General features: G+C 47.0%; 1 protein-coding gene across 3 annotated transcripts in view; it reads left to right on the top strand.

The window, feature by feature from the left end:
* Fanca (FA complementation group A) overlaps positions 1-25,768 on the top strand; it is a 59,635-nt gene that overhangs the window by 18,570 nt on the left and 15,297 nt on the right. For 2 of the 3 annotated variants that reach the window (XM_031341726.1, XM_031341725.1), the window contains exons 15-30: positions 3,832-3,942; positions 6,224-6,319; positions 6,403-6,462; positions 7,678-7,766; positions 9,089-9,149; positions 9,224-9,273; positions 13,031-13,104; positions 14,560-14,673; positions 15,661-15,800; positions 16,602-16,672; positions 16,909-17,005; positions 17,137-17,324; positions 18,785-18,881; positions 21,377-21,553; positions 22,627-22,700; positions 24,129-24,257. In XM_031341726.1, coding sequence (XP_031197586.1) covers positions 3,832-3,942; positions 6,224-6,319; positions 6,403-6,462; positions 7,678-7,766; positions 9,089-9,149; positions 9,224-9,273; positions 13,031-13,104; positions 14,560-14,673; positions 15,661-15,800; positions 16,602-16,672; positions 16,909-17,005; positions 17,137-17,324; positions 18,785-18,881; positions 21,377-21,553; positions 22,627-22,700; positions 24,129-24,257 — 1,628 coding nt within the window. Of the gene's footprint in view, positions 1-3,831; positions 3,943-6,223; positions 6,320-6,402; positions 6,463-7,677; positions 7,767-9,088; positions 9,150-9,223; positions 9,274-13,030; positions 13,105-14,559; positions 14,674-15,660; positions 15,801-16,601; positions 16,673-16,908; positions 17,006-17,136; positions 17,325-18,784; positions 18,882-21,376; positions 21,554-22,626; positions 22,701-24,128; positions 24,258-25,768 lie in introns of those variants that run through there. The other variant, XM_031341727.1, reaches the window with a different exon arrangement.

Genomic DNA, 25,768 nt, shown 5'->3' with positions numbered 1-25,768 from the left:
CCCTGCTCAAGTGCCTGTTTTAATATTCGTAATTTGTGTGTGTGTGTGCCTGTCTGTCTGTCTGTCTGTGTCTGATGGAAGTCAGAGAACAGCCCTTAGAAGTCCTTTCTGTTTACCATTCTTGAGGCAGTTAGACCCAGGAGAGGGGAGCCTGAACATGAAGTGAGTAAAGTCTTAAGCAACAGTCGACTTAATTCAGAGCGTCAGACAGTTTATACTCCGAGGGTAATGGAGGTCATTAATGGATAAGCTAAAGTGAACTCAGTCCTATCTGCTACTCCTGGGAGGAGCAGGGATGCACACACCAAGAACAAGTATATGGTTTTGAAGAAACTGCGATCACAAGACTCTTGCCTTGTTTTCTTGGAGTTTTCTCACAAGCACTCAGAATCCTCACACAGATCCATTCTCGGACAAGTTCCCTGTCTTTGCTGTCATCTGTGTGATATCAGGATGTCAGGCCTGTGTACAAGTGCCCTTACCAACTGAGTCATCTTGATGCCCTGTGTTTTTAAATCAGAATCAACTATGTGGCTAGGCTCTCTATCTACATATTTTTTGTTTTGTTTTGTTTTGTTTTGTTTTTTTGTTTTTTGAGACAGGGTTTCTCTGTGTAGCCCTGGCTGTCCTGGAGCTTACTCTGTAGACCAGGCTGGCCTCGAACTCAGAAATCCGCCTGCCTTTGCCTCCCAAGTGCTGGGATTAAAGGCATGTTCCACCACACCTGGCTAGATATTTTTTAAAACTATTAATGCTGGAGAGATATCTCAGTTGCTAAGAACATTGGCTGCTCTTCCAGAAGTCCTGAGTTCAAGTCCCACCACCTACATAGCAGCTCACAATCTGTAATGGAATCTTATGCTCTCTTCCGGTATGCAGTCAAAGCACCTATATACATAAAATATAAATAAATCTTAAAAAAAATAATAAATGTAAGATGGAGTATTATGACATATGCCTTTAAGGCCAGCGCCCAGATGGCAAAGTGGGTAGATAGATCTCTTGAGTTTGAGACTACATGGTGAATTCCACATTAGCCAGGAGTGAGAACTTGTCACACATATTCAAGCACAACAAACCAACAAAACCCTACTAATTTGGTTGCTAGTTTAGCTCAGCAGTGTTGTATGGGGTCTTTAGATAGATGTAATTTTACTTAGTTTAAAAAATAATTTACTCAGGCAGTGGTGGCGCACGCCTTTAATCCTAGCACTTGGGAGACAGAGGCAGAGGCAGGAGGATTTCTGAGTTCGAGGCCAGCCTGGTCTACAGAGTGAGTTCCAGGACAGCCAGGGCTACACAGAGAAACCCTGTCTCAAAAAAACAACAACAACAAAAATAATAATAATTTTATTATGTTGTGTGTAGGGGTGTTTTTTCCACATGTATATGTGTATACTGTGATATTTTAAAAATGATATTTAATGTGTGTGTGTGCTGGGAACTGAACCCAGATCATCTGCAAGAGGAACAAGTGCTGTCAACAGCTGAGTCATCTCTTCAGTGCCAGAAAAGAGCTTTCCTGTTCCAGGGTGTCAGTGACTTCTGTGACTCCAAATCTAGGTGCATGTCCCTTTGGCTCTATTTAGCCATTCTTGTAGTTAGAAAACAGAACTGGAAGCTAAGTGGCTACAGGCAGCCTTGAGTAGACTCAGTTTTGTCTCAGTCGGGATGTAGGGGTGCTAAGTCTCAATCAGGATGTTGGGGTTGCTGAGCTGCTTTCTTTGCGTGTAGCAGTTGGTGTCTCTGACCTCAGAGTCTCTCAGGGCATTGTCAACAATTCACTTTTGGTGGGTTTTGGTTTGGGGGTTTTTTAAGATCTATTTATTTATTGTGTGTGAGTACACTGTACCTGTCTTCAGACACACCAGAAGAAGGCATCAGATCCCATTACAGATGGTTGTGAGCCACCATGTGATTGCTGGGATTTGAACTCAGGACCTCTGGAAGAGCATCCTGTGCTCTTAACCACTGAGTCATCTCTCCAGCCCACTTTTGGGGCTTTTTTGTTTGTTTGGTTGGTTGGTTGGTTGGTTTTGGTTATTTGAAACAAGGTTTCTCTGTATAGCCCTGGCTGTCCTGGAACTCACTCTATAGACCAGACTAGCCTCAGACTCGGTTCCACCTGCCAGGTGGGATTAAAGAGGTGTGTCACCACTGCCTGGCTGAATGCTGTTTTAGTATCTGCAATCCTACATGCAAAAGAATTGTCTGATCTTGGCAAAATGTCTGCTTCCACAAAGCCATCGCAAGGCCTCAGCTCACTTGTAGCTTTATGCTTGGTCTCAAATGGGCACTGCCCGTCTCCTGTGGCCTGCATAGCAGAGGTCTGTGTGCTGTTGAGTGGGCTGGCAGCTTTCACATGTACAAGTTCATGTATGGCAAACTCAGTTATGATTAATTTGTCCCTGCATGCCTTAGCCCTGTCCTCTCACAGTGTCCACAGGTGGCAGGGCTGCCTCAGGCATGACTCTTGTTCCATGATCTCAGTGGCTTTGGTTGGGGTCACGGGGAGCAGCCATTTGGGCCTTTTTCCTTGACTGCCTACCGTGGAGTGACATTTCTGGTTTTGGTGAGTTTGGAGACAAATAAATACCAAGAGAGTCCCAAGCTGGTGAAATGGACATATTTGTTAAGGGCCTCTGTGTTCCTGATACTCACAGGATCCCATACTTACTACTTTTGTTTATTTTTGTTTGTTTTGTTATTGTTTCTGAGACAGGGTCTTATGTAGCCCAGGCTGGCCTCAGATACACTACATAAACTTCCATCCTCAGTCCATCCGTCTCCACTTCCAGAGTGCTGGGGTACAGGCTTGGGGTTTTTGTGTTTGTTTGAGACAGGGTTTCTCTGTGTAGCCCTGGCTGTCCTGGAACTCACTCTGTAGAGTAGGCTGGCCTCGAACTCAGAAGTCCTCCTGCCTCTGCCTCCTAAGTGCTGGGATTAAAGGCATGCGCCACCACTGCCCGGCCACACTTGTTTCTTAGAAGTTGCTGGGGATTGAACTTGGAACATTGTGCATGCTAGATAACACTCCACCAGCTAAGCTCTATCTATACCACCTAGGCTGTATCTACACCAGGTGGGCTGTATCTGCACCAGTTGGGCTGTATCTGCACCAGGTGGGCTGTATCTATACCAGGTGGGCTCTATCTGCACCAGGTGGGCTGTATCTGCACTAGGTGGGCTGTATCTACACCAGGTGGGCTGTATCTGCACTAGGTGGGCTGTATCTACACCAGGTGGGCTGTATCTGCACCAGGTGGGCTGTATCTGCACCAGGTGGGCTGTATCTGCACCAGGTGGGCTGTATCTACACCAGGTGGGCTGTATCTGCACTAGGTGGGCTGTATCTACACCAGGTGGGCTGTATCTGCACCAGGTGGGCTGTATCTGCACCAGGTGGGCTGTATCTGCACCAGGTGGGCTGTATCTGCACCAGGTGGGCTGTATCTACACCCTCTTTTTGTCCGTGTTGTCTTGAGACAGGTTTTGTGTTTAGTCCAATCTGCCCTGGAACTCACTATGTATCCTGGTACCACTCGTCCTGTCTCAGTCTTCCAACTACTGGAATTACAGGCTTGAACCACCTCATCCTGTCCAGAGGTTCTATTTGTTCAGCAATTGTGACTTCTTTAATAAATGTGACTTCTCATCCCTGGCACATTTTAAAGTCTCTGAACGAAACTTCTCTCCTTTTAGTAGCAGTTTTGTGTCTGGGCTGATGTAGCTACTGAACTCTTGTTGGCCAGCACAGCGCAGAGTGGGCTCCTACTTAGAGTAAGCGGCCCCTGGGGCTCATGCGCTTTCGTGCTCTCTTGCTCTCTCCAGGAATCCTTTGGGAGCTCACATGGCTACCACAGCTGCAGCAAGAAAACACTAGTCTTCCTCTTCAAGTTCCTGTCTGACTTGGTGCCCTGGGAAGCCCCGAGGTACATGCAGGTAAGAAGTCAACCGCTGCATCCAAAGGCTGTGTGCTTGTGATGTCCTGTCTCCATGGGTCACCCCAGCTTCCTCTGAGCCAGGGCTGGCTTCTGCCCCTTCTCCAGACAGTTCAGGCGATGCCCAGCATTGATGGACAGTGAGCCAGCACAGGCACCTAGAGCACTCACACGTCCAGCTCAGGGGAAGAGCAAGTATTCTACCAGCGTGTGATAAAGTGCCCGCTGCATAGGCTCTCAGAACGATGCGCAGGTCCAGGTGGGGTCTGGGAAGATACTGAGGAGGAAGAGTGCCTGGGAGGTCAGTGAATGTACACAGGTCGATTTCTGCCTTAAACGAAATGAGGCACATTAATGAATTTTTACCTTGATGGTTTTATGTGTTCAAGTAATAGGTCCTAGAGAGGTGTTCAGCAGTTTGTCCTTCCAGAGGACCCTGGTTCAATTCCTAGCACCCACAGCTGGCTATAACTCCAGTTCCCGGGAAATTTAATGCTCTCCTTTGGCCTTTGCAGGCACCAGGCACACACACAATGGGCAGACATGCACGCAGACTACCATACATACTAAAAACATCCATACATATTAAATTTACTAAAAAAAAAAAAAAAAAAAATCTTCATTAGAGATACCTCCAGATTTACAATGGTCATTTCTTCCAGAAGTTTTTGTTTATTTGTTTGTTTGTTTGTTTTTCAATAAAAGGCATGTATCTACTGTTGGAATATTTGTAACAAGTCTATGATAGTGTATACTTTGAATCCCAGCATTTGGGAGGCAGAGGTAAGATCACCACAAGTGTGAGAGAGGTCTGCTCTGCACAGGCGTTCAGGATAGGCTGGACCGCTATGTGAGACACTGTCTCAAAACAAGAAGAGAAACAAATCTCAAAACCAGAGATGGTGGCACAGTGCTGTTGTCCCAACATTTCCGAGGCAAAGGCAGCAGGATCATAAGTTCTGTCTAGGCCTCCACAGCAAGATGCTGTCTCAAACTCCCAAAGGGTCTGAGACTGGGCATAGTAGTCTATGATCTCAGCCACTCAAGGCCTGGGCGTGAGACCACAGAAGCCCAGGGATTCAAATCCATCGTGAGGAGCAGTGAAACACCATTTCAAACGAGGAGGGACTGCTTGGCAGGGTTACTGTTCTTTGTATCAGCTAACCCCGTCCCCCCTACTTATTTTGAGGCTGAGTACCTGAAGCTCTGATGCTCTGTTTTTGCTAAGTTTAACTTATTTTCCAAAGAGAACAGGATATTCGAGCAAAGGGAATGACAGATTTCAGTCATCGTGGGAAACTAGAGCCAATCCTGTCTTCTTGCCCCGAGTCTGGACCCCCATCTTCTTATACACTATTGTTTGTGGCCAAGCTAACCATTCTTTAAGACTGTCAGGTGCTGGTATAGATAATAGAGCTGTGATCGACACATGCACAGGCACACAGGCACACAAGCACACCAGCATCATTGATGTATCCTGTCTTGAGCTCCTGAGTGTCTCAACCTCCAGCTCTGAGAAGGGAGAGGTCTGGACACCGAGAGCCTTTCTTCCCACTCTCTGACTTTGACCAAAGATCTATGGACTGTGAAGTCATTGTGCAGACTTGTGAGCAAATTCTACTTGTGTTTCCTTTCGTTTTTGACAAATCCTCTCCCGTCCTATCTTTTGACCTCTCCTCATGCTATGCAGCATGGCTGGCTGGCTCTTACCCCTCACTGGACTCGTGGTTCTCCATCCTAGCACCTCAGGTCTGTTTCCTATAATCTCAGCCAGAGCTATGAAGCATGTTGTTTACTCACAGGCCTGACTTGGCATGGACCCTGACGGTCTGCTCATGCAGTACCCTTTCTCTAGGCGACAGGGCCCGTGGTGTGGAGCTGCTGGGTGTCCTCAGAGCTCCATACCCGTGCCTTCCCTCCCATTCACAGAACCTGGTTTCTTCATTTTCTCCCAAGAAGGAAGGGCCTTCTCTTGTGGGTTTTTTTTTTTGTTTTTTCTTTTGAGACAGTATCACTAAATACTTCTGGCTAGCCTAGAGCTTGCTATGTAGACCAGGCTGGCCTTGAATTTGACATGATCCTTTTGTGTGCTGGGACTACGGGTGTGCATCATTACAACCAACTCCTTGTGAGTTGATTTCAGTAGTTACACGTCTCATGCCTGCTAGTGAACATCTCTTACCATCAACTTTGTATCTCATTAGCATGTACCGCTCAGGTCCCAGGGAACCCGTGGCATTCTCTCCTGTGGCCTGACACTGCTGTGCTGTGTTCTCTTGTAGGTGCATATTTTCCACCCACCTCTGGTGCCAAGCAAGTACCATCCCCTCCTCACAGACTACATCTCCTTGGCCAAGACGAGGCTTGCTGACCTTAAGGCAAGTCTGGCCCCTGCCTTAGCCTTGCCCGGGAGCACCCAGTGTGCATCTTTGTACTCACGTGCTTATTTTGCCCTCTGAAGGTTTCCCTGGAGAATGTGGGACTCTACGAGGATTTGTCATCCCCTGGGGACATTGCTGAGGTAATGAACGTTGCTTTTGGTTGACCCATGGTCTTTGGTTCCCTCGCCTCTGGACTTGAGTATTTTGGCCCTCCATATCCTCTACTTGGTTCATCACTAGTGAGGCTGGGTTGGCTGTTTTCCTGAAAGTGTTTTGTTTGTACTGTCCGTTGGAGTCTTTGTTTGACAACACTCGCAGAGGAGAGTAGCCATGTCCAAAGACAGGCCTGTGCTGCAGTGAACATTCTTCGGGATTTTTTAGTTTACAGTTTTTAAATTTAATTTAATTTTATCTACTTTTTGTTGTTGTTGTTGTTGTTCTTTCAACACAAGGTCACTTTGTGTAGTGTGGCTGACCTGGAATTTGATCTGTAGGTCAGCTGGCCTCAAAGAGCTCTGCCTGCCTCTGCCTCCAGAGCGCTGGGACTAAAGGCTCCAACCAACCTGACCTGATTTTCTATGGTGCATGTGCAGAAGTTAGAGCAGAACTCACAGGAATTGGTTCTCTCTTCTCACCTCATAGATCCTGAGGGTTGAACAGCAGCTTGGTGGCAAACACTTTATACCTCCTGGACCATCTTGCTTGGCGCATTTTTATTTTTTTATAAAATATGTCAGAGGGATGGGCCATGCCTGTGCAATGTGGAGGTCAGAGGAAAACTTTGTGTTTTCTCCTTCGTGAGGATCCAAGAGTTCTAATTCAGGTTTCCCAGGCTGGTATGGCAGGTACCTGTTAATGATGCAATGAGCCATTTTGCCTCTCTGTTTCTCTCATCCCCATTTTTTTTCTGTAGCCCAGACTGGCTTTAAACTCCTCAGCTTCCTGGGTACCTGGATTATTTGCCACCATACCTAACTTTGACATTTAATAATGTTTTTAAATCTCAAATTTAAGCCTCTATCCTGGCCTGGCCCACCCCATGTGGAAACCTTCTTCCACCTTCTCTCCTGGAAGAGAAGCAGGGGTCGGGTGGTAGGGGGGGAGAGAAAGTAAGTGCAGTTGGGATGGTGGCACTGGCTTTTGGAGCTGAGCTGACCCTAGAGCTCACATGAGTCCAAACAGCATGGCCTGGGGGATGTGGGAATGTTCCAGGTTGAACAGTCCCCATCTCACCCTTTACCTCTACAGTATGTAAAACTCAGGGCAGCAGGACCAAGTTGCTTCCAGGTTTTTCTACTTGTTTTACTCACTTTCAAATCTTCTTCCTTTTTCTTTCCCTCCGTGTATGAAACTAGCGTGAGAGCCAAGCAGTCCAGGATGTTAAGAAGGCCATCATGGTGTTTGAACAAACAGGGAAGATCCCAATGCCTGTCCTGGAGGCCAGGTAGGAACAGGCTGCCGGGGAGCACCTGCATGCTACAGCATGTTCAAATCAGGGGAGTACCTGCTGCCTACAGCATGTTCAAATCAGGGGAGCACCTGCTGCCTACAGCATGTTCAGATATGGCCATGCCGACACTACTATACTGAGAGTCTTGAAGTCAGTTCCCTTGTGATCTCAGGGTCACATGGGATAGAGGGGTCACATTCTGTCATGATCCACAGATCGGTGTGGATGCTGTGTCAAAGATGAGGTCTGAGGTAGCATAGAGTGAGGGCAGGTCTATGTCTAATTTTGGTCTGCAACTTCTATGTAGAACAGGCTGGCTTCAATTGAAACTCAGTGCCTGCCTCTGTCTCCTAAGATCAGTGCCTTCACATCAAGCCTGTGTTCACTTCTGCGACAGCACACAGTACCCTCGATATTTGAAACAGGCATTAGATGGTACCTATTTGAACCCATGTGAGAATAAAGGATTATTGACCCACAGGTTAGCAAGAGATTTTTTGTTTTGTTTTGTTTTGTTTTTTGAGACAGGGTTTCTCTGTGTAGCCCTGGCTGTCCTGGAGCTCACTCTGTAGAACTGAGAAATAACCTCAGAACTCAGAAATCCGCCTGTCTCTGCCTCCCAAGTGCTGGGATTAAAGGCGTGCGCCACCACTGCCCAGCAGCAACAGATTTTTTTACTTGGTGCTTCTGGAATGACCAGTGTGGACGCAGCCTGGGGAACTGGGTAGCTTTATTGAGTTCATTGTGAGCCCTGAGCATCTTGTACTGCGATTGCTCTCAGTGACCTAAGCCCAACTTATCATCCCCCAAGATCACCTCTAAGCAGAAAGCTCATGGTGGCCCCATCGAAACCCCCATGGCCTTAGAACAGTGAAGACAAAGAAACCAAAAACCAACCAAACAAAAAAAAACATGGCTGAAGCCCAGGTGTGGTAGCACACACCTTTAATCTCAGCACTTCAGAGGCAGAGGCAGGAGGAGCTCTGTGAATTTCAGGCCAGCTAGCAATGCTGAGATATTGAGATATTGTCTCAATTAAACAAACCTAACCAAACCCCACATAATGAGTGTTAGGGCCTGGCCAGACCTGGAGACACCCACTTGTAACCTCAGTGCCTGAGACATAGGGGCGGGTAGAACAGGAACTCAGGGTTTTGTCACATTAGTGCGTTTGAGGCCAATGGGGCTACATAAGGCTCTGTCTTACAAAATGGAAGGAGTCAAAATAGAGAGGAAATCCTTGGGGCATGAGCCGCTTGGAGGGAAAAGCCTTTCTCCTGCATTCATCATAGTGTGTCTACCTTTCTATGCCACAGCATATTCAGGAGGCCTTACTACGTGTCACACTTCCTCCCCGCGCTGCTTGCACCGAGAGTGGTGAGTATATGTCACCTTCTGCTGTCTGAGCTGTCCGTTCACTGCCCCTACTCACAGGAGTACTCTCCTCACAGCTCCCGGAGGTTCCTGACTCCCGGGGCGCCTTTATAGAGACTCTGAAGAGGTAAGCAAGAACTTCACAGGGGCTGCTCTGTGTCCAGGGAGTTTTGGTAGTTTATTTGGTTGTGTGGTTGTGTAGTTGGTTTTTGGTTTTTCGAGACAGAGTTTCTCTGGGTAGCCCAGGCTGTCCTGGACTCGATTTGTACTCAGAGATCCATCTGCCTCTGCCTCCTGAATGCTAGGATTAAAGGCATGCACCACACCAAGCTTTTCCAATGGGTTTTAATGGGACAAAGAATTTCAGTTCTTTTATAAAGAAAATTTACCACACATGTGTTTTATTCCTAAGATAATTGACTCCAAATTAGTTGGTCAAGATCTTTAAAAAAACAAAAACAAAACAAAACATGGCAAGAGATGGATTTAGAAGAAGGAATGAGAACCCTGGAAAGCCTCCCATTCAGAGATGTACGAGTGACCTCTGGTTATGTGCAGAGGATGAGGCCTCATCTGGCTGGCCCACAGGATGGAGCCAACAGCCAACTGCTTCATGTCTGAAAGGCCTTCCTTCCTGAGGGATGTGGGAAGCTACCTCTAGTTTTAGGATGTAACAGGACAAAGGGTACAGAGCCTGGAAAGTAAAAATTATTTTTCATATTTAATAGTAAGATTATTTCTTAAGCTAGTGAGGTGGCTCAGTGGATAGAGGCTTACTGTCACTCCAGACAATCTGAGTCCAATCCCCAGGACCAAAATGGTGGAAGGAGAGACCATCCCTGAGATTCTTATTTATTTATATACTTATCATCATATTTATTTATTTACTTATTTGATATAGAGTATCACTTAGTAGCTCTGGAACTCAGAAATACCCCCATCTCTGCCTCCTGAATACTGGGATTAAAGTTTGTGCCACCATTCTGGCCTTTATTTATTTATTTATATAGAATATTTAAAATATTTGCAGCCCTTCCTCCCACAATGTTTCCTGAGCCTTAGTGTATTTAAGAGCCACAGATAGGTGAAGGGCTGTGAGTCACCATCCTTTATACTCTAGACAGCCATTGCAGTCATCACCTTCCAAGTGTGGTTGCCTTGCAGCAGCCACATAAGACAGGCCCTGTCGGGCTGGTGAGGTGGCTCAGCGGGTAGAAGCACTGACTGCTCTTCCAAAGATCTTTAGTTCAAAATCTCAGCAACCACATGGTGGCTCACAACCACCCGTATTGAGATCTGACACCTTCTTCTGGTGCATCTGAAGACAACTACAGTGTACTTATGTATAATAATAAATAAATCTTTGGGCCAGAGCGAGCAGAGGTCCTAAAGTCAATTCCCAATAACTAACTATCTGTACAGCTACAGTGTGTACTCAGATGCATAAAATAAATAAATAAGTAAATCTTTAAAAAAAAAAAAAAGATAGGCCCTGTCTACAACCAGCAGAGCAAGGGGGTCATGGAGCATATTTCTTACTGCTGAACTAGTGGTTATTGATAGAAATATTGTCCTGAGCTGTGCACCCACTGCTCAGCCCATGAGGCTCCAAGGGAGCTATGTAAATAGTTGTGAACAGGAAGAGGTCTGTAGATGAGGTCATGGGGAGGTGGAGAGGTGGGAGTAGGGTAGTCAGATCACATCGTGGGCATGTGTGAATTTGTCAAACAACAGGTTTAAATAATAAAAAGAAATTCACATACACAGGAAAGTAAAGTTAAGCTTAAAGCATCTGACTAAATAGCATCCATTACTTTTAACTTCAGTTGGCCATACAGTAAATAGAAACATTAGCTCAACCTCTGTTGGAAGGCTATCATGCAAATATAGAAAGTTCTGTTTTTAAAGAACAAACACCACAAGCCATCTGTGTTAGTTAGGGTTTTACTGCTGTGAAGAGACAACCAGGACCAAGGCAACTCTTATAAAGACAAACATTTAATTGTGGCTGGCTTACAGTTTCAGTGGTTCAGTCTGTCACCATCATGGCGGGAAGCATGGCAGTGTCCAAGCAGGCATGGTGCTGGAGGAGCCAAGAGTTCTACATCTTGATCCAAAGGCAGCCAGAAAGGGACTGGCTCATCTGCACTGGGTGGAGTTCGAGCATAGGACCTCAGAGCCCACCTCACAGTGACACACTTCCTCTAACAAGGCCACACCTCCTAACAGTGCCACTCCCTGGGCCAGGCATATTCAAACTACCAGACAATCCATATGTTGCTGTCTTTTGAAACAGTCTCATGTAGCCCACACTTGAACTTGTTATGTAGCTAAGGTTGGCCCGGAACTGCTGCTCCTCCTGCTTTCAACTCTTAATCCCAGAGTACAGGTATCCACTACTACACCTGGTTTTATTTGTTTTCAGACAGGTCTTACTGTGTAGCTCAGGCTAACCTCCTTACATCTATCTCCTAAGTGCTAGGATTACAGGCATGGATCACCATGTCTGACTGGAACTTCATTTGATGCCTGTGTCTCTCAGGTACCTTGGCTGCGTTTAGTATCTTATAATATGAATTGGGTAACTTCTTTCTGTTTGCTGGAACTATTTGTTGAGTCCAAGATTCTGCTCTACTGAAAGTTTAGCAGAATGTGGTATAAAAACATTAGTTGGCTGACTTTGCAGAGTCATAGACGTTGGCTATGGACCCAGTTTTGTAAATGATTGTTAGTTTAGTCCAGGGCTTTATTTCTTTCCTCTTCCTCTTCATCATCTTCCTCCTCCTCCTGTCTTCCTCTTCCTCTTCTTCCTCCTCCTTTCTCTCTTCTCCCTTCCTCCTCCTCCTCTTTTTATTTTTTTATTTTTTGGTTTTCCGAGGCAGGGTTTCTCTGTGTATCCCTGGCTGTCCTGGAACTCACTCTGTAGACCAGGCTGGCCTCGAACTCAGAAATCTGCCTGCCTCTGCCTCCCAAGTGCTGGGATTAAAGGCATGCGCCACCACCGCCCGGCTCTTTTTTTTTTTTAAGGATCCTATGTAACTTTTATTTGCAGCTGAGCCCTGCATTACATGCAGTACTTGACAGGTGGAAGCAGGAAGTAGAGGTGGGCCCATGTCTGAGATTGTGAGGATAGCTTAGTCTTCATAACAAGTTCCAGGTCAGCCAGGGCTACCTAGTAAGACATTTTCTTATCAAGAGAAAACAACCACAAAATTTTATTTCATCTAGTTTTTTATCTTCTTGTGCTGAGAATAGAGCCCAGGGCACAGCGTGCACTAGGCAAGGCCTTTACCACTGAGCTAGACTCCTACTCCTATGCAAGCTTCCCTCACTGACAGTGTTTGTCATAGTGACCTGAAGTGTTGATAGGAACCAGGGCTGTCTGTGTTTGCAGTGGCGTTGGCCACAGCCACCTGGCCACATGGACCTACCCAGGCATCTCACTGAGTAACATGCAGCTCTGGGTGCCCCTGGAAATAAACACACACAGAGAGCTCGGCACAGATATTCTCGTGGAACTATGAGGCTGCTGCAGCCCTACCTTCTGAGACTGGCAAAATTCAAACAGGAGGCAGTGCTCCAAAGAAGAAACCCAAACACAGGCCAGAGCCATTGTAAGAGAGGCAGTCTAGACATGGTCACACAAGCTGCTGCCTGTCCCCTGAATATTTTAATGATTTTTAAAACCCTGGATGTAATTTGTTTTCTTCTAACTAGTAAATGGCTAGGGATGTAGCCTTGTGGTAGATTGCTTGCCTAGTGTGTTCATTCCCAGCACCGAAAAAAGGAATAAAACACAAAACGATACAGCGTACACTGTTGTGATGACATTGGAGCCTAAACCCTGTCCTAGCTGATGATGGCATTGCTTTCTTTTTATCTAGAGCAGATAAGATTCCTTCGTCGTTATACGATGCCTACCGCAAAGCCTGTGCCACCGCTGAGAAGCAGGCTGAAAGTAAGGCTCTTGGTCACCTTTAGTTCCTGTACTTTGCATTTCTGTGACATGCTGGTCCTCAGTGGACATATTTTTCTCACCCAGGTGCGGCAGGCCTGTGACTTTGCCTGACCATGGTACCTGGAGACCAAACAATGAGCTCATGGGCTTATTGTCTTGGAGGTCTTGACAGTTAGCCACGCCCCTCCCTTCTAGGAAGCATGGTGTGCTCTGTATTTGATGTCTCCATGTACAGTTCAAGCCCCACAGCATACCGCAGTCAAGTGCGATTATTTTCTAACTGGACAGTTTGCTTTGTAGGAGGTTGCAGGGTTTTTTATTTTATATGTGCACGTGTTATTGCCTATTGTATGTCTGTGCATTGTGTGTATGCCTGGCGTCTGCAGAGGCCAGGAAAGGGGGTCAGATCTCTAGAAGAGACAGTAGTAAGCCACTATGTAGAATCAAACCCAACAGCTATTAACCACGGAGCCATCTGTCCAACCCTGGGATGGGGATCTTTGTACCTATGAGAACAGTGATATAGCTAGCTGGTTAACCCTAGGAAGCTGTGACCCGTGAGCTGGCATCCCTGCCAAGTGGGGCTGGCATGTCCTACCTGCTCCATTCCTCAGCGCCATGTGGCTCTGACAGCAGTGAGAGCAGCATCAAATAAAGGAGCCGGTGTTCAGGCTTGGTCTTTGTAGCTTAAATTATTTATTAACGTACTTACATTAAACAGGGTCTTTTGTATCCTTGGCTGGCCTTGAACTTCTGAGCCTTCTGCCTCCACCTGCCAAGAGCTGGGATCACAGGCATGTGCAACCATCCCCAGTTTTATGTGTAGTACTGGCATGGAGCCCAGAGCTTTGCATGCTGGGCAAGCATTCCACCAAGTGTGTGTGTGTGTTTCACAGTTATATATGTCACTTTTTTGTAATTCTTAAAATTATGTTATTTTCTGTATATGGGTGTTTTGCCCCAATATGTATGTGTGTGTGGTGTCCTCAGAGGCCAGAAGAGGGCATCAGAGACTGGAGATACAGATGGTTATGAGCCACAGTGTGTTTGTTGGGACTCAGACCTGGGTTCTCTGGAAGAGCAAGCATAGCTCTTAATCCCTGAGCCATCTCTCCAGGCTCTCTCCTTTTCTCTTCTTTTTTTGTGTGTTGCTAGGAGTTAAACCCAGTGCCTTGAACACTATAGGCACGTGTTCCATCTTGAGTGACATCTTCTGTGTCGATGTTTTTATTTTTGGTATTATATGTAATTTCCACCATCATCAACGAGAAGACCTTCCAGAGACTGTGCCTGCTCTCTACACAGTGGAGTGCACATCTGAGATACACGGCTGTGGTGCTCAGCAGTGGTCGCAGCAGCATTTCCCCAAGCATATGAACTCTTTGTATTTATAATAATGTCATTGAGTATGATTACCACTTGACCTAATCTTTAAAATGTCCCTCCCTGGTTCAGATGCCACCTCAGCTCAAAGGGCAGAACCTGACTGTGCTGAACAGCCCCTGGGACTGCTCACAGCAGCACTCGAAGAGCTCAGAGCTTTAATGACAGACCCTACCCAATACAGTGGTGAGAAACGGGGATGAGGCAATGTGTGGTGGTGTCTGTACTCTGGGTGCCTGCATGCTGCCATAGTGACAGAGGCTGGCCTGTCATTCCTGGAGCTCAGTACTCGGCAGATGAACCTGCCCAAAGACTAGACGTGGTGAGATTCAGAGTGGTGGGGATGGTGGCTTCTATATCCACCCTGGACAGGACCAGAGAGATGGGGATACTGTCGCAGTGCTTGGGGCCGGAGAGATACCTCAGCAACTTCTCTTCTGTCCTCCAGGCACCATTCCTCACATGCACATATCCACACAGAGCATACACAATTGTGCACAACCCCAAAAATCTGTTTTTAATGCAGAATAGACTTGACTTTACTATGGATTGATTTTACAGAGGCCGAGACGGCCTTTCAGGGAAGCACTATGAAGCTTGTACGTTGCTACAGCTTTGCTGAGGCTGTAGCTCGTTCATACACCCTTCTTCAGGGCAGGGGTTCAGACATCCAAGCATAGCCTCCTAGGCTGCTATGTAAAACGTGGTGCTGTGTGTGGCCTTGTGTGTACGTATGAGTGCCTGTTGCGTAGCCCAGGCTGGCCTAAGTTTTGGAGCTCAATAATACTCCTGTCTCAGCCTCCCATTCGCCACCACATCCAGCCGAGAATGTAGCGGTTTGTGGGGCATTAGGAAGAGTGCCAGTGATTAGCACAAGGCTAACAATGTCAGGTCAGCTCTGACAAAGCAACAGAAGTTGGCGTACTTGGGTGAGTCACTGAGGCCTTTGTAGTGACCCTCTGTCTCCGGGCTCTGTGAGGCTCTGTGCTTAGACAAGTGCAAGTGCCACACCTCAGGCTGTGGCCGCTGCAGTCTGACTCCCCTTTCATTCAGAGCAGGCTTCACGTTGGGTGTGACAGCTTGGCCAGTGCTCCCTAGCATCCTGTGAGGCCACGCCAGTGCTTCTTCATGTCGTTCTTCCTATGCCTTACATAACTGCGTCTGTGTTTGCAGTTATATCTGCTCAGGTGGCTGTGGTTTCTGAAAGACTAAATGCTGCTCTGGGACCCAGCAATGTTGATGGCAGCAGTGTCCGGAGATCAAAGATTCAGCTTAGTGTCCTTCCTCCTACACTCCAGAAACAGGACCAGGCGGTATGTCCATGAGGCCTCAAGACCCAGTGGTGGCCTTTCTTAGATTATATAAAAGGTGTGCAGTGAGATGTTGAGCACTCAGGCACTAGCCAGGACACTGTTGGTCAGCCTCATCTGTCTGCTTGTTGCTAAAACGTTCTTAATTCCACTTTGTAGCTGAGGCTTTGTGTCTCCACATCCCAAGTGTGGGATTACAGGTGTGCTGGGATTACAGGTGCGCTGGGGTTACAGGTGTGCTGGGATTACAGGTGCGCTGGGATTACAGGTGTGCTGGGATTACAGGTGCGCTGGGGTTACAGGTGTGCTGGGATTACAGGTGTGCTGGGATTACAGGTGCGCTGGGATTACAGGTGTGCTGGGATTATTTTGTGTTGCACCAACTCGTTGTTGCATTTCAACAAGTCCATGTGACAAAAGCTGTTTATAGCAGCAGAGCCTGTAATGTTTACTCTTCTGTCCTGTACAGTCAGTGTTTTCCTATCTTCCCATGAGGCACCTTCAAATCTCTAGCTTGTGTGGTAACACGGTACACTGATTCAGTTCCATGATTTGGCTTCAATTTACATTGTAACTTCCTTTCTCAATGCAAGCCTGGCAGCCTGAATTTGATCTCTATTTCCCATGAGGTGGTAGCAGACAAATGGCTGGCCTACACACACACACACACACACACACACACATTTACAACACAAAATAAATAAAAGTCATGTACAGCCTTTGCTATGGTCCTTGCTGTATAGGCCTCTTCTTGTCACTCTCAGATGAGAGCCCATGGCTTCATAGTGATGTGTTTCCTCCTAGATTGTGGATCTCCTGCTCACAGCCTTCTGTCAGAACCTAATGGCAGCCTCTAGCTTTGTGTCCCCAGAGAGGTAAGGTAGATTTGCATCTGTCCTGGGGTACTGGGACCATAGGCCAAGCAAGGCAAGCTCTGTTCCGAAGATGGATGACGAGGCTGAGCTTGTCAGATGAAGATGCCATTGAAGATCGATGTTCTGTGTTTTATAAAGACCACTGTTTGTCAGAGCCCTGGCTTTCACATGCCTAGACTGGTCATGGAAACAATGTACAAAGCTCTAACCTGCCAGTGACTTCTCTGACTCTGCAGGCAGAGCCCCTGGGCTGTCCTTTTCGTGAGGACCCTTTGTGGACACATGCTTCTCCCTGCAATACTCACTCGGCTCTGCCAGCTGCTCCACCACCAGGTAGGCGCCTGCATCCTGCAGGTCACATTGCAGGCTGTGCAGAGCCTAGACTGATGCCAGCTGCTGCTCTTCAGTGGTTTTGAGCTATCTAGCTAGGGAACAGACTGTCAGTAATGTTGTCCTTATTTCAGGGCCCAAGCTTGAGTGCCCCTCATGTACTGGGCTTGGCTGCTCTTGCTGTCCATCTGGGTGAGTGCAGGTCCATGCTTCCAGAGGTGGATCCAGGTGTTCTTGCTCCTGCCGGCAGCCTTTGTGTCCCTGACTTCTTAAACAGCCTCCTGACCTGCCGCACGAGGGACTCTCTGCTCTTCTGCATGAAGTAAGCCATGCCTGAGTTTACCAGCTGTTGTCTTCCCTTCTTGAAAAGTGATAGATATTCAGCAAATAAATTACGAGAGGACACAGGCTGGAGAGATGGCTCAGTGGTTAAGAATACTGGCTATTCTTCCAGAGGACCTGGGTTCTATTCTAGCACCCACGTGGCAGCTCACATCTATTTCCAACTCCAGTTGAAGAAAGCCTGACTCCCATCCAACTGGGAAAGGATAGTTAGGTCGCCTCTTCTGCCGACACAGGGTTCCCCAAGATCCATCAAGTGGAAAGAGCAGAATATGAAATTCTGCTAATGCTTAGGAAGGGACATGTAAGAACAGGTAAAGAAACTGGGCTGTAGTAGTGCATGCCTTTAATCCCAGCACTTGTGAGGCAGAGGGAGGTGGATTTCTGAGTTCAAGGCCAGCCTGGTCTACACAGTGAGTTCCAGGACAGCCAGGGCTATACAGAGAAGCTATGTCTAAAAAACAAGACAGAAACTAAACGGAGATAGTGGATAAGCGTGCACTGTGTTTCCTGCCGGCTCTGATGTTGAGTCATCTGTAGCTCACGGGTGTTGTGCTGTGCCATGGTCACTGGGGCTTACATCTCCAGCAGCGTTGTCTCTTGTTGCTTGTGACATTTATGGGCTCCTTGGAATGGGTGTGAGGCTGCCCAGGCATGGGTGGTGATGCCGGCTTAGCACCGGCTCAGCACTGTTCTTGCTCAGTCTCCCTTTCCTTCTCACTGCTTCCATCTTTGTAGGCAGCGCTGCAGCTGGTGGTGTCTGCTAGGAACCGAGCTGTACTCTAGCTGAGGCTATCCTGCTGTGCTGGAGCAGACACTGCCTTCCCTAAGACATGGAACATGTTTTCTCTGTAGCTCTTCAGCCCCTTACACAGGAAAACAAAACAAAATAAAAACCCCACAAGCGATGCTCACCTGAGCAGGAGGCACCTACACCTCCTTCCTGGCTGCGCCTTTCACCTTTCGGTGAACGACTGACCGAGAGCCAGGCAGGGTGCACGTCGTTCCTCCTAAGTCTTGGTATGGCTCTTCACACACACCAAGCAAGTGAGCCTTTGCTCACACATGCTGTGTGTCTGTCGTGTCTCTGCCTTCAGTGTGGATGTGACTTCTCGTTTAAATTCTTTTTTTTTTTTCAAGATTTATTTTATGTATTCACCATTGCTCTCTTCAGACCCCATTGCAGATGGTTGTGAGCCACCATGTGGTTGCTGGGAATTGAACTCAGGGACTCTGGAAGAACAGTCAGTCTTAACCTCTGAGCCATCTCTCCAGGCCAGATGTGAGTTCTTGGAGGTAGCCTCTCTCTCTGAGGAGGCACTGAGCCTGAAGCAAGGTGGTCCAACAGTCCTTCACGTCAAGGAGTGACCTCAGGCCATGTCGTCCAGGACACACGGAAGTTTCAGTCAGTGAACTCAGTTTACTTTCCCTTCACTGCAGATTCTGCACAGCAGCGATTTCCTACTGTTTATGCAAGTTCTCTGCCCAGCCCCCTGCTTCCCTGCATAGCTGTTTGTCTCCAGGTCTGATCAAAAAGGTACGTGTTTCAGATTCCTGCCTTTGATCTGAAGGTCTCTGGCTTCTGTGGCTTTCTTGTGTTTACCTCAGAACATGTGTCATGACATGTCTGGATGTCTCTGGGACAACCTGGCTGTCTGCTTGAGAAAGATTTCATGCTGAATCCTGCTGTTGCATCTCCTTATGAATTCAAATTGGGCCTAACAGTTGTTCAGTATATGCTACTCCTTTGAATAGACACTGATATTTATAGCATAAGTAAGTTAAAAGGTAAGAATTCATTAAAAAAAGAAAAAGGGAGTCTTGCCTTAAACCACAGTTATCCCCCGTGTGGTTTTGCTTAGGGAGGCTTGTCTGTCTGTCTGTCTGTCTATCTGTTTGGCTAGTTGGGTTTTGTTTTTCCTTCTTTTTTTTTTTTTTCTCCAGAGCTGAGGACCCATCCCAGGGCCTTGCGCTTGCTAGGCAAGCGCTCTACCATTAAGCTAAATCCTCAACCCCAAGTTTTGTTTTTCAACACTAGAATCAAACTCACATGTGCTAAGCAAGTACCTACCTCCAAGTTATTAGCCCAGACCTCCTTTTCCTGAATTTTGCTGAGCACCTCTTGGGTATGAACCCTGGATTCTGACTGTAAGCTTCACATCAGAGATAACAGAGAGAACATTTGAGATGTTGAAGCAGATGGATTTGTGAAAGTTTGGGGGTTTTTTGTTCATTCATTGTCGTCGAGTGATTTTTAATTATGTGTGAGGGCAGGGAGTAAGGTGTACAGAGGCCAGAAGAGGGCATCAGAGCTTCTTGAGCTGGAGTTACAGGCAGTTGCGAGCCCCTCACATGGGTGCTAGGAACTGTACTCTGGTTCTCAGCCATAGCTGAGAGTGGTGGCGCATGCCTTTAGCCCCAGTACACGGAAGGCAGAGGCAGCAGATCGCTCAGTTCAAGGCCAGCCTGTTCTACAGAGTGAGTTCCAGGATAGCCAAGGCTACACAGACAAACCCTGTCTCAAAAGAGAGGGGGTGGGGGGAAGGAAGGAAAAAAGAGAGAAAGAAAAAAATACAGCAACAAGAAACCTTAACCATTGAGCCATCTCTCCAGCTCCAAAGGTTCAGGCCATGCTAGATTGAATAGAGAAATTTATCTCAATAAGTGAATGGATGGATGAATGAATGAATGACTGAATGACACCAAAAAGAGGAGGGACTAGCAAGATGGATCGGTGGGTAAAGATGCTACCTGCCAAGTTTGGGGAACTGGGTACAATCCTGGAAACCCATATGTTGGAAGGAATGAACCAGCTCCTATAAGCTACCCTCTGACCTCCACACATGCCTTCTCTCTCTCTCTCTCTCTCTCTTTCTCTCTCTCTCTCTCTCTCTCTCTCTCTCACACACACACACACACACACAATCAATCAATCTATCGATCAATCAATTAATAAATGGGATTAGAATCAATAAATAGGATTAGAAAGATGATCAGTGCTTATGAGTGCTTGTTTCATTGGAAGGATTGGAGGTTGGATCCTAGCACCTACAAGTAAGTAAGTGCCTTCTGTAACTCTAGTTCTACAAAATCTAACATACCATCCTGGCCTCTGTAGGCTTACTTACATACATACAGACACACACACACACATTAAAAATGAGAATCTTATAAAACAGAGCTGATGATGTAGCTCAGTTAGTCAAGTGCTTGCCTAGTAAAAAGCCCTGAATTTGATCCCCAGCACCAGATAAACCAGATGTAGCATACCTTGTAACCTCAACTCTCAGGAGCTGAAGATCAAAAGATCTTGATCAAAAACTCTATTATTCTTGGCCATGTAGCAGGGTTGAGGCTAGCCTGGGCTTCATGTGACCCTGTCTCCAAATAATAAAATAATAAAAAGACTCCACAGGCAAGCTTTGGAAGAGTCTCTGTACTTCTAAGCCCAGCCCAGATAAATGAAATCATACCCGAAGCGTCTTAGGATCCAGGCTTCAGCCATGCTTTGAGAGACCTGGGCCTAGGGCCTACACGCAGTTTTAAGACCCAGCATGGTCTCATGCAAAGGCCTGGCACCTGAATGGTCAAGTTCTTGTTAAATAGGGGCAGAGAGTCCTCTCTGTCTCTCTGATAAGCAAGAGATGCTAGTAGTGTGTCACTGAGGAGACCCTCTGGTGCTGTCTGTATAGCTCTCATTGTTTGGCTATCTCACAGGGGTGGGGGTGGAGTGGAGGGGGAGTACAGATGTGGGGCTTGACTTGGGCATGCAGCCTGGGTATACCAAAGGGCCTCTCCTCCCAACAAGGCACCCCAAACCTTCACCAGCAAGGCCAGGGCTTAGGGAGACCCCAGGGAGACAAGCCCTGCTTCCGGGTTCCTTCTCCTCCCTTGCTCACTGACATGCTGTGTATGTCAGGGCTGTGATGGGTCCACAAGAGGGGGGTAGGTAAGGTGTCCTGGTGGGCATGGTCCCTGAGTGTGCCTTGTGAATGTTTCATGCTGACTGTGAACTTCTCTCGTCTGTTTCAGTTTCAGTTCGTTGTGTTGAGATTGTTCCCAGAGGCCCGAGCACCTTGTGCTCCAGAGCACACAGCTTGCGTCCCCTGGAGGCCTCTGTACCTTCCTTCCGCAGCCTGGCAGAGTGCTGCTCTCTCTCTGTGGAGATGTCACAACTTCCAGGAGCTCTTGAAGGAGAAGGAGTTTTATGTAGGTTTCCCTGTCTTCCACTATTTCACATGGCCTGACTGCCTCCATGTGTCTGTCTGTCTGTCTCTGTTTGTGTTGCTGTTTGCTTTGGTCTTTGTCCACGTGGGAATGTGTGGCAGGTTGGTCTATAGTGTGTTGTTGTCGTTGTTATCATTTTTGTTGTTTTTATGGAAAGTGAGATTTTTGAGATTAGGATACGCTGATGTGTGAGATTGCTTTAAGAATTTTCATAACAAAAAATAGAATTTTCATAACAAAAACCAAGATATAAGATGCCATGAATATTTGAAGGAGAGTATTATATCAAGGTTACCGGGTTTTGTTTAGTTGCTTGGCTGGTTGGTTGTTTCAGGCAGGATTTCTCTAGCCCTGGCTGGCCTGGAACTCCCCATGTAGACCAGGTTGGCCTCAAACTCACACAGATCCCCCCCTGCCTCTTCCTAGAGTGCTGGGATTAAATACTATACCACCATGCCCAGTTTATACCAAGATTTATTCCCCCCAACTCCTTGCCTATAAAATAATTTCTTCTCTTTAATTTAACCAGGAACAGGCTAATTGATTAAAAGTCAATCGCGTGCTGGTTAAAAGAGCGGTTTGGCCAAGTGTGGCAGTGAATGCTTGTGATCCCAGCACTTAGGGAACTGAAACAGGATAGCCACAAGTTTGAGACCAGCCTTAGGTACAGAGGAAGGACTGTCTCAAACAAAATATGCTGGTTTCAACAGTTTTAATTTCATAGTCAGAGCTTTCCATAATGCAATAATGCACCAGTTTTCTAGTTCATTACAACATGGAACACAGAGGTTTCCAGAGGTTTTTGTTGGCTTGGTTTTTTGGTTTTTCAAGACAGGGTTTCTCTGTATAGCCCTGGCTGTCCTGGAACTTGCTCTCTAGACCAGGCTGGCCTCGAACTCACAGAGATCTGCCTGCCTCTGCTCCCCAGTGCTGGGATTAATGGTGTGCGTCACCACGCCCAACTCAGACCTTTGTTTTTAAGGTAAGATGACAAGTGCTGATAAATAGTGTGGGTTTTGTGTTTCATCTCTGCCCTTAATGTTTCTGTGACTCAGCTAACTTACAGAGATTGGGTACAGCTGGAACTGGAAATAAAGCCTGAAGCTGATGTCCTCTCAGACACAGAAAGGTAAGGCACCAAGGGAGCTGGCCACTGAAACATCACCACTGTCTGTCCATACAGCCACCCTGAGCGTGACTCAGGTTCACTGTAGAATGCATGAGCACACTCTCAGCCATTCACTCCTTTATTGAAAAATCAAAAACCATGTGCCAGCATGCCCCAGACGCTGGGGTTACCACATAACAGAGACAGTGCAGGGGGAGAATAAAATTTAAAAAAAAAAAAAAAAACCCATAACGGAGACATGCCTACACACACACACACACACACACACACACACACACGTCAAATATATATATTTGTTTTGTGCATTTTGGTAAAACCACAGCAGACACAATGAGTGGTCTGAGGCTATAAGAACAAGTGACCACTTGGGCTGTCTGTTTTGAGGTAATAGGTGTATATGGGCGGGCGGGTTCCTAGGAGTTACTTGAGATGGGCACCAGAAACCAGAAACATCATGACTGGGGGTGGTGTTAAGGCCTCATTTTAACTTTACTTTTAAAAAAGTATTTATTTTTATTTTATATGTATGGGTGGTGTGTGTGTGTGTGTGTGTGTGTGTGTGTGTGTGTGACCTGCAGATGCCAGAAGAAGGTAGTCAATCATTTGGAACTAAAGTTACAGACAGATGTAGCTGTCATGTCAGTGCTGGGATGTGAACCTAGGTCCTTCGCCAAAGCAGCCAGAACTCTTAGCAGCTGAGCCATCTCACCAGGCTCACTTTCTAACTCCTTGGAACACTGTTACCTTGAGACTGTATTTAGACACATTTTAGGGATTCCCTGCCCACCCCCCTTTTTGCAGAGCTATAGATTGGGGATGGAAGCCAAGACTTTCCATGCTTGGGAAACACTCCACAGGTCAATCCCGTTCCTAGCCATCCTCCCTGCTTTAGTCACACGCCTGATCCTTGAGATCTCAGCCCATTTGGACAAAGTGATGCCCCTCCATGAGCCTCACCTACTCTTTGTGTCGTGAGATATCTCATTTGTGTTTGGCTGTTTCCACGTAGTCGAACAGTCACCATGTCCTCGAGACCCTTCCCTGTGTGTAGGTACTACCACTGTCTGTGGCCACTCACCAGTCACGATTTCTCAGCCGTTCAGACCACCAGGTAACTCAGCCTGCGCTGGCACGGCTACCTGCTCCATTTCCTGGGTTCATAGATGTGGTCAGCAGTCACCCTGCAGGATTAGAACTCTGCCTAGGTCTTGGTCACAGAATTGCCCCTGAGAGCAGGCTTTTCCACAGCTCTGGTCCCCTGCCTTGTAGATAATGCCTCACAATGAGTTCTCAGGCTGCTAGGGCTGCCTCCCACTTTGCCCAGCCACTGGTACGGTGTGTTCCTCTGAGAGAGACCGCTTCAGGATCTTAAGGACCTCTAGTTATAAAGTGTTGCTCAGTTTTGACCTCTGCTTTCCACTATTGCAGACATGACTTCCACCAATGGGCGATCTATGAGCGCTACTTTCCATTATCGACGGCTTTGGGCGGCTGTGGTGGAGACCTGGAAACAGCATGCACAGTCCTTGTCAGTGAGCTCATGGACTTTCACCAAAGGTCAGCCACACAGTACTCAAACATCCTGCACTCTGCTAGTAACAGCACAGATGGGCACAACTCACATAAACTCAGAGTGCCGTCTTCTGTGTGGAATTTCTCAGTCAACACATTATCAAAGCTCACAACGTGGCTTCTTCATGGCGTTCATTCATGTTGGCGCAAGTTATTTGTTCAGGGTCTCACTCTGTAGCTGACTCATCTAGAACACTATCCTCCTGTCGCAGCCTCCTGAGGGTTGGGTAATTGTTGTAATGGAGGCCCAGCAAAGTGAAGCTGGTCAGTCCCCTCTTCTGCTTCAGCTCTGGAGGAGGCAGATGTTGTATGAGGCTGTGCCTGTGACTGCTGCTCAGACTCCCCAGCCCTTAGCCGTCTACCTCTTGCCAGCAGAACTGCCTTACCCACAACTGTCTGGGCATTTCCTAGAAACAGAATTGCATGTAGTCTGGTGTTCTTGGCTTATGCCACTGCGCAGATATTTTCAAGTCCGTCCATGCAATAGTATTTCATTCCTCTCTTGGATGCATGATGCCATAAAACTGCTGGGAGCTTAGACAGGCTGGGTTCTCTCTTGATCTGAGGGGGATAGAGCATTGGTGGGAGCAAGATGTGGCCTTGCAAGAGATTAGGGTTGCTTCCTATGATGCCGTTTACCTGTCTTTAAGTTACTCTGAAGCAGAAGCTGCAGGCCTCTGGGCAAATTAACACCTGTTACTTAACCACAGGGGACTTAAGTAATTGGTGGCTCTTCTTTCTCTCTTGCCCAGAAGCCTGCCTCTCTGCCTCTTTCTTGCCAGGCTGGAGGGAGGTTTGAAGCAATACATTTTTGTTGAACCAAAAGAGAGTCAAGCTCACAGAAGGAAAAACTTTTACACAAGTAAATGTGCATAAAGACACAGACATTCATATACACATTCATGTACACATATTCATACACATGCATACACTCCTGTTGGGTCCAACAATTTCTCTCATATTTATATACTTAGAGACATACATCCATATTACATAGGCATATGGAGCAAAAGCCCAACTGCCAGTGCAGAAAGAACTCATTCATTCTGGATGAAAAATGAATTTCTTTATTGCATAGAGAAAGAAAAAGCCTCTAGCCTTTTATTGCTAAGTGAATTAAACCCAAATCTATAAAAATAAAGCTTTGTCCTCTTTAGTAAGACTAAGCCTGCCTGGTTAAGAAAAGACCTGTTCTGCCGCATGGCAAGGAGAAGCCCGCCTGCTCTCTTTGCTCGCTGCAGCTGCTTCTTTGCCTTTCTCTCTGCATCCTGCACACTGCTCTCTCTCTCCTTCTGCATCCTGCACACTGCTCTCTCTCTCCTTCTGCATCCTGCACACTGCTCTCTCCTTCTGCATCCTGCACACTGCTCTCTCTCTCCTTCTGCATCCTGCACACTGCTCTCTCCTTCTGCATCCTGCATCCTGCTCTCTCCTGCATCCTGCAAACTGCTCTCTCCTTCTGCATCCTGCATCCTGCTCTCTCCTTCTGCATCCTG

This window comes from Mastomys coucha, unplaced genomic scaffold (genome assembly GCF_008632895.1).
Source record: "Mastomys coucha isolate ucsf_1 unplaced genomic scaffold, UCSF_Mcou_1 pScaffold22, whole genome shotgun sequence".
Lineage (NCBI taxonomy): Eukaryota > Metazoa > Chordata > Mammalia > Rodentia > Muridae > Mastomys > Mastomys coucha.
Note: the sequence above shows the minus strand (reverse complement) of the source record. Positions and strands in the feature narration are given on the sequence as shown.